At 33.1% G+C, this 9,402-nt stretch overlaps 1 protein-coding gene across 1 annotated transcript; it reads right to left on the bottom strand.

Moving 5' to 3' along the window:
• Positions 1-2,829: 2,829 nt before the first annotated feature.
• On the bottom strand, positions 2,830-7,832 carry LOC123555022 (rac guanine nucleotide exchange factor JJ-like). Its single transcript, XM_045345538.2, has 3 exons — positions 6,992-7,832; positions 4,386-4,451; positions 2,830-4,111 (listed from the first exon to the last, which is right to left on the bottom strand). The coding sequence occupies exons 1-3, from the start codon at positions 7,824-7,826 to the stop codon at positions 3,723-3,725; spliced, it is 1,290 nt and encodes a 429-aa protein (XP_045201473.2). The 5' UTR covers positions 7,827-7,832; the 3' UTR covers positions 2,830-3,722.
• Positions 7,833-9,402: the final 1,570 nt, after the last annotated feature.

The raw sequence follows: 9,402 nt of genomic DNA, 5'->3' as shown, positions 1-9,402 counted from the left end.
TCTTTAAATTGATAAAAGTAATATAGAAGCGCTTTGACTTTCCATATTTTGATATATAAATTATAAAAGGTAGCATAAAAAGAGCATTTGTATAAATCTCGTATAATAGTAACAATTATAATTTCTTTTCCAAAGAATTTCTAACTTATAAAGGGAAGGAAGTCTCTCCACTGATTTTCGAAATTTTGTAACTTTAAGGTTTTAACTGCATTGTATTCATTTACTTTAAATAAATAGTTGATATTCTTCTTCATTCCTTCTATGTTTGGCAAAGCATTTTTCATTTTACATGAAATAAGGATAGTGTTAAGCACATCTAGAAATAATCGATTACCAAATAAAATGTCGGTATTTGCCAAGTTTGCACCTAATGTAATTGATGAATACTTATTTTGAATCCAATTTCTAACATTTAATCAGAACGTAGCTATAAATGGACACTCATAAAAAGACGTAAAATAGTGTCTGCAGCTCTATGACAAAAGGAGCATTGATTATCATGAACAATACCCATTTTGTAAAGATGATATGTTCCTAAGAGATTGATTCTATACTGTAACCACAGTAGTTTTGAATCTGTTGTAACTTTAAAAGGTAAATTGTACATTTTTTGCTTTTTATTTTTATTTTTGTCTTTTGACAGTTTCTGTGATATGCAGGCTCCATAAACTCAAATCCAGATCCCCTCTCTATATTCCAGTTTGTTTAGTTCCACCCATTGTTTTTGTGTTTAGAGCAGACCAGTCATTTTACCTGGGGATCATACGCCGCATTTCATGGACTTGCAGTTTATGTATTATAAAAGGGTCCATGTACACCGTTGTATGAACACATTTGCGGATGTCTCTAAACTGTATTTTGTACTTTTAACATGTATAAATGTTGAGTTATGCTCATCCTAGGGCTAGAGGGCGTGGGCGGTAGCTTTCACTTCCACTGCCGTTCATGAACAGGTTCAATCAACCAAGCTAGAAACATTTTATCTTTTGTCTTGTATGGCGACCTGTGGTTTTCTGCTTCTTTTTTTTTAATTTTAAATGTAAAATGTTAATTTACAGCAGCACCGTTTCTTGGTCGCTACATGTAGGCCAAGGGCGTTCTTGGAAAGTGGCTTTTCCGGTTGGACATTTTTCTTGCTTTTTTCTACCCTACTTTTAGTATATATTGATAAATATTAATATGTTGTACATTTAGAATACGAATTGACTCATTGTTTCAAACTATGAAGCGCTTAATTTTCATACGTACTGATAAAAACTCTAAATTAAAGTTAAAACTGTTACTACTGCACGACTTTCGTTGGTTTAAATTAAATAAAATAACTTGAAAGAATATTCCTATATTTTCCTTTTGAATTGCACTGCATCTTACAATACATTACTTTATCCGGATGAAATATTTACTTAAAAAATCCGTTGCTTGCCCCAATACTGTGTCTAGAATGTTTTGAAATGTACACCATTGCTTCTATTTCATCAGAATTAAGCTTCGGTATGCAAGACAGCCCTCACTACTGTTACAACTTCTATTGGCTTAAATGAGAGATACAACTGGGAGCGGGGCCTCCATGGTCAAGCGGTTAAGATCGCTAACTTTGAATCACTTGCAACTCACCGATGTGGATTCGAAACCTCGCCCGGGTTCTAGAATTGCAAAGTAAGGAAGTCATCCAACTGGCTTACGGACGTTCGATTATTCAACCCATGCAGGTGCCCGCCCATGCTTGAAATGATGCCGGGGGCACCTGGAGTCTTCTTTCAACACTAAAAGCTGAAGAAAGTCCTCATAGTTATGACCTAAATTCCGCCGGTGTTACTCTAAACCTAACGAAAACAACTGGGAGTCCTCGGCGTAAAATGATGAAGCAGTCCATGTCGTCTGCGAAACGTATATTAGGCTACATTTTAGAACATGTTATGATCATTGAGTTACACTAACTTTTATCAGCAAATGATGTACTCCTTGGGATAAGTATGCAAACAAAAATGTAATAGAAGTTTGAGTATATATGCAAATGTTTAAACAGTATCAATGTGAAGTACAATTCGGACGTGTATACTGGTATAGTACCCCAGTCACACATACGGCGCGGAAAGCTACGTCTAGCCACGGATAAAAACGTAGTAATCCGTATGTATCCGTATTGATACGTACCTGAGACGTACCTAAAAGTATTAGTCCGTATCAATTCGTACCAATCCGTACAGCTCAGGTACGGATCGATACGGGTTACTACGTTTCTATCCGTAGCTAGACGTAGCTATTTGTGCCGTATGTGTGACTGTGGTATAAAGCAGAATAGAAACTTATCTTATGGGGCAATGGGACTTTTTTGTGGAATACGCACGCTCGTTCGTTCTGCCTGGTACTTTGCCGTTCTAGTGTATAGGGATGGTCATTGGTTCGTATAAATTCTCTCTACTCATTATGATTTATAAAGCGAACTTTTATCCTCGTGGATATCAAATATAAAAAGTCATTTGCTCATTTAATTATATCCGTTTATGCACACTAACTGTATAAATTCGCATTATTCACATATTTGTGCAAACACCGGATACTCCCGTCTGAACTTCAAGTATTCGTCAGCAGCCATGTCCGCATCTAATATTGAGTGTATGGTAAATTGTATTCCAAATCGTGACGTAATTATCACTTTCATTTCATTTCAGTCTGATACTACGTGGACGGACTGTCAGGGAGGTGCCTATAGAATCACGGATTGGGAGTAGATGAATCGCGTGGATGGGGGTATTAACAAGTATATAAGCTGCAGTTTTAGAATATATTACATATCAATATATTTGACACAGAAATAAACAAGACACATCAGTTATAGTAATTTAATCATTGTATGTACATTTTACACATCTTGTTGAAAGTCGTGCACGAATCTGTTTGAAAATATAAGCAAAATCATTGAACGTTAAAACAGCAAACAACATAATACTTTATATTCTTATAATAATAACGCTGTACCTTTCTTACAAAAGAGCCATCATACAATTTGGCCATTGTATTTATGTCAAGGTTCGAGTCCCGTAGTAAATTAAATTAAGGTATCAAACAATCATCAAGCACAAGCGTTAACGTGATTTGTCAATTTGAAGGTCTAAATACTCAGTGTACGAAAGTTTATTTTACTTATGAATATATAATATTTATTTGAAAATTTGTCAAAGCACCATTTCCTTTTATTTCAGAATTGACATATTTTAGTTCTGTAAGTAGGTTACAGTTCTTATATCACATCAAACAGATGAAATTATAAACCTTTGCGATAAGACAGATATTGGTATATTGAAATGATTTTTAATTTGTTTACATTTTATTTAAGAAAGGGAGTTAAACAAAAAAAATGTTTTACTCAGTTTCCAAGTCGATCACATGCTTATTCTGTGTACAAACATCAGCCTTGTTCAAGTTAATAACAAAAGACACTCATGCAATATCCTCTATTTATTAGCCTTTATATACTAAATGTTAAAACTATTAAGAAAATTATCTTTAAGCAATTTTTAATTTCTCAAAATGACCATTATTAAAGGTTGTCTCCCACTTATTGTTGTAACTTAGATATACCTTCAATAAACTTTGAAGAATGTTCAACTAGAATTTTTAATTTCATTAGCCATACCATCTCCGATTAATCTAGATGATTTGTAAAAAGTGTTTTCTTAACGTTTTAACAAGACGGTTCATTTTTTCAAGTTTGTTCAATTTCAGTCAATTAGAATACCATTGAATGTTGTCCTGTAAGGCCAAATATAATACTTGTTGTCTAGACTTGATGTCTCTATCCAAGCCTTGTCATCATAGGAGAGATATGCTATACCTGCATTCCCACCAGTGAGATTAGGCCCGCCTTCTACAATAGCAGTTGTTTTAAAATATCCACGTACCACTAACTTTACATGAGCTTTCTTTTCGTCGCGGCTTTCCACGTTATATGTAAATAAGTACGTTCCGGATTTCGGTGCTGTAAAGATTCCCGTTGATGAGCTGTACCCTCCACCGTAACTGTACCGAACGTCGTCAAATATTATCTTTTCGTTTTTACTATAATAGCTGTGTTTTGTGTTTAGTCTTGCTGAAAATGCTACTTTCCTTGCTGCAATTAGAATCACAACTATTTTTTAAAGACATGACAAATTTTCATGAAGCAATTGCTAGTCGTAAAACAAGATCTCAGTATTTTTTTTTATTTTCTGAATGGTAGTCAAATGATGTCTTATATGAAAATGTAAAATATTATCATTTATCTATAGAATATTATTCATTATGAGTGTAATTAAGAAATGGTGATATCTTGCGACGGTATTAAGCTTTGGATTTCTTATCTGAGACACCGGATCAACATGTATAAATATCAAAACTTTTATAACCTTCCTCCTTTGAAATTCTACTGCTTAACCGCCTGATCTGACCGTCAATATTGTCTTCTTGGTTGTCTGAAAAAAAAATGTAAAATTAATCTGAACCTTATCAAAACACCCAGACATGAATAAATGTAAAAATATGAAGAATGTAAAGTCTGTTCACAAAATGTTTTAAGGTATATTAGGTTCAAACTTCAAATTTAAAAGCATGAACAATTACTTCATAAAGTTCCTGTTAACATAAAAATTAACAAGTTCATGTGTATTAACAGCACTATGCATTAGGTTTAAAATAGTACACGTACACTGTATACATGTAAATAAACACAGTATAAATGTGTACTACCACTAAAATAACTGTATACATGTAAATAAACACAGTATAAATGTGTACTACCACTAAAATAACTGAATAGATGATGTTGCTGTATGACATTAAATTATGAATTTAGCTCTATATACAAACTTAATTTATATATTTAGCAAAATTGAATACATTTAATGAAGATTTTATCTATTTGAAGAAAATATGTTAAAACGAAATATTTTTTGTGAAAAATGGCCATTGAATATCTTTAAGAAATTTTTAGATTTTGTTTTTAATTTTAATATTGTGTTGCGTGTGATTTTGCACTAGCACAATTAAAAGATATATGATAAAAAGACTGAAATATGTCTAACAGAACGAAGACCAGATTATACACTTCATACAACTTAATATTATTAACCTTTCGTGCAGACTGATCACGGTCTGCAATGTAAAGTTTGAGTGAACACTCCTTTAAACAATAATTGGTACTGACCAAATTGCATGATAGACCAGTCCATTTTAGAAATTGAGGCGGGTAAAAGTTAAGTCTGAAAACCGCAACCTCCCCTTACTGTAAAGACACCTCTGCCATTTATATTTTTGACTTGTCTCGATAAAACGAGAGTAAAAAGAAGACAAATAAAAAAAAACAAGAGCTGTCCGTAAGACAGCCAGTGCTCGACTATTCGAATCGTTGTCCCAAAGGCAGGAATATTACCCTAAATGTTAACATATCTTTAGAGTTTCAATCCAGTATTTGAATTAGTTTTGGAGATAGTAACTTGCATGTAAAACTTTAAACAGAAGTTTTAACTTCAAAAGGGGACATGATTTGGCCAAAATGCATATCAGAGTTATGAGACTTGATGCAATCAACTAGTTTTATAACCCTGAAGACACATGTGAAGTTTCAATTTTATATCTGCATTTGTTTTGCAGATAGTAACTTGCACGCAAAACTTTAACCAGAATTTTCTAAGTTCACAAGGGGGTATAATTTTGCCAAAATGCAAGTCAAAGTTATGGGACTTGATGCAATCAACTAGTTTCATAACCCCGAAGACACATGTGAAGTTTCAATTCAATATCTGCATTAGTTTCGGAGATAGTAACTTGCATGCAAAACTTTAACCAGAATTTTCTAAGTTCACAAGGGGGTATAATTTTGCCAAAATGCAAGTCAAAGTTATGGGACTTGATGCAATCAACTAGTTTCATAACCCCGAAGACACATGTGAAGTTTCAATTCAATATCTGCATTAGTTTTAGAGATAGTAACTTGCATGTAAAACTTTAACCAAAAGGGATCATAATTTTGCCAAAATACATGCCACAGTTATGAGACTTGACCCAGTGAGGTTGGTTATTGACCTAGAAAAAGAAAAAATAGTTTCAAAGCTATATGCCTTTAAATGATAGCCATATGTACTTGCATGCAAAACTTTAACCAAAGTGTGACGCCGACGCCAGGGAGACTATTCTTCAAATAGTCGAGCTAATGAATTTTTACGGTCATGTGATTTCATGGTCACGTGGGATTCCTATCCGATTAGCAATAAAGTATAATTATTATTATTCACAACTAAAATATAATGCCCATAGACTTTCGTAGTAATACAGGCGTGCCAATTTTGAGCCACATAGAAACAAAACGGTCTCAGAACAAACAAATACTCCAATTAATTGTTTGTTCAATAGAACACCTTTAAAACTTCAAAGAGAGTGCAGGTTCACTCAGATTGACAGACAGTGTTGTCTTTTAACAGGAAACCATAAGTAAACTAAACTGGTAAAATATACTTCCGAAAAACAAAAATCACAAATGAAGAAACGAATGTAACAAAAAGCATAAAATCTCAACACTTAAATTGGGAACATGTACAATTATTTGTCTTTCAACTTTTCGTACTTGCAAGATATATTTGATATCATAGATATAATATGAAAACTATCCAACATGTAAAAATCACTTACGTTCATCTTGTGAGGTAAAATACAATGTACTTCAAACGTGTACATACTATTTATAAAAAAATGTTTGTCTAAATTTGTACTTTGAATTTCAAGCGAGTTACTTTCGGTGAATAAATATTCGATCTTAAGAGCTCAGATTTAGGTTGTTCCATACATTTTGAACATATGAGTAAATGGCTAATTTCTATTGAAAGAATTGTTAACGTTTTGAAATTGACATATCCGACGCTTTAAAAAATAAAGAATGTAATCATACGCGTACCCTTACAAAAGACTGGATCCGCGGAACAACGTGGACTGAACCAAACTGTAAGTAACTATGCAATACCTTGTTCCCTTTCAAGTGAGGTAAGCTTTGACGAAATTGAACTCAATCGACTCTCTGCATTATTTAGCCGATAGTTGATCCCACTTTTCGCACTTTGTAGATTTGAGCTTGTTCTAGTTAGGATATCTTGGCTAACTTCATTGATCTTTTCCATCGACTGTATAGACTTTTCTTGTATATCTTGTTTTAATTCTTTCATTTTTATATTGGTTTGATTTTCGATTTCACTTTTTGTCTCTTCGATTTTCAAATTGGAATCTTCCATCATGTTTCGGAATTCAACGTTCATTACTTCTATCTGCTGGTTTGTTGCGTTCATCATATATTGGAGATCGGTATTCATCGAAACGAGCGAAGTGTTAGTCTGTGTCTTGTGCCCTGTCATTGATTGTTCCAGACTGTCAACAGTGCTTTCCAATGATGCATTCATCAATGTCATTTGAGATTTCATATCTGATTCCAACGTCGAAAATTTGTTCTCAAACTTTTCGGCTATTTCCCTCAAGCGTTTTTTCTCCGTAAAGAGCATTTTCTGCACTGTCACTGATTGTTTCATTATTTCAGTATTCAAAGATTCTGAAATGACTTGCATATTCTTAATTTCATTATTTATTAGCGATTCAGACCTTTTCTCAACTTTCTCGACTTTATCATTTATCAGAGATTCAGACACTCTTTCCATATTTTTGTTCAAATCGATAATAGCTGCCGACACGTTAGCTTGTATATTTTCTATTTTGTTTTCTATTTTGCTCACAGCAGAGTTTGTTTCCACAAGTCCGTTTTTTATAATGTTTGTTTCTCGCTTAACATCGTCTATTCTCCTCGATAACATGTCATAAATGATGCGGCCTTCATGATATATTCTTACGCATAAGAACTCAAAACTCGGGTTATTCTAAGATAAACCACGTTTGGGAACTTATTATTTCTTAAATAACGGTTGACTGAGGTTCTTCTATATATAGGCCTTTATAGGTTATTTGCTGGTCGTGTTAGAATGATATATACATAACAATAATGATTGATTTCCGGAAAAGTACAGCATAAAGAGGACCATACTTTTGGACAGTTCAGTGCCTTTAAAAACTCTCCATTCTCGAAGAAATAGCTGTTACATATCTTATTTTGATGCATTTGCAATAATATCCCAGTTCTGAAATTCTATATAACTAGGTGGAACTTAGTTTTCAGCAATCTGTACAAATGGCATTCATTTCTAAACATGAAAGGGGGACAACTTTGTTAGAATATTTTTAGTATACATCGTATGGGAGAGTACGCTGGAACATGTAATCGACAGGAGTTCTTTAAAATGATCTCTTATATCATGGTATTGTATTATATTTAAACAGAAATCAAGGACATCCTAGGCACATTTATTTATTTATATTTATATTTATTTAGTGTAAGGTTTAAAGTCATACACAATTTTGTGTCAAATGGTGACGACGTTTTCAGCTTTGATCTTGGAGGAAGACCAGGATTTTGGTGAAAAATCTCTGGTTGTGAATGTTATATCCATGTGCCCAATTTCTCGAAAAAATCTCGAGTAATTACTTAGTTAAGTATGTTTCGTTAAAATCGTGCTGTTTCTTAAGTTTTTGTTTATTAAATCTTCCTTTTTGTTTGTATTTATAGCTACATTACACTATGGTTAGTACTACAATGTGTTTGTCTACAGACCTTATTTCAGTCACGCAAATATTACATTTCTATTTGAGCTCAATATGACAAACTGAAGTGTTTGCTTAAGCATATTCTTTATATCTATACTTCAGTTTCTGTAAAATTCAGAATTGTTGTGTTTTGATCTATGAAATAGTCATATACGGGTCTAACATAAGTGAAAAGGTCAACATTGAACACGCACAAAGGGCACAAATACACATTTGAAACAATAAACATAGCTAAGCAGTAAGTAACGTTTTTTTCTGTGAAATTAGGGTAAGATTATGTCTAAATGAACCGATTAGGAGCGAACGCAGGATAGAATGCCTTTTTGCCCCTTTACAATATTTCATAAAATACTAATCAACATGCTGTGATACCTAAAACAACTTGTAAAACAGGGTTTTCTATTATTAACCGCATTTGCATCCGTAGAAAGTTGCACAAATGTTTAATGACATTTTAAAGTGGTTTAAGGAAAATACTAACTGTCTGTTTGTTTTTTCATTGCCGTTCGTTATAAACCCTCTTGATTTTCGATAGTTCTTGTTGTTGCTTTTGTATATTTCAAGGACCACTAAGGAAAATATTAAGGAAAATCTTAAGGATAACTAACTTGTGATAAATTGTTAATTGTTTCATAATGAGTATAAGGACCGCGCACAATTACAGATATTTCACGTGTTTAAGTGGCACTTAATAACTTAGGCGTTTTCTTGAGGATAAAGTTACACTCGTGA

The sequence above is a fragment of the Mercenaria mercenaria genome, chromosome 7 (genome assembly GCF_021730395.1).
Source record: "Mercenaria mercenaria strain notata chromosome 7, MADL_Memer_1, whole genome shotgun sequence".
NCBI classification, from domain to species: Eukaryota; Metazoa; Mollusca; class Bivalvia; order Venerida; family Veneridae; genus Mercenaria; species Mercenaria mercenaria.
Note: the sequence above shows the minus strand (reverse complement) of the source record. Positions and strands in the feature narration are given on the sequence as shown.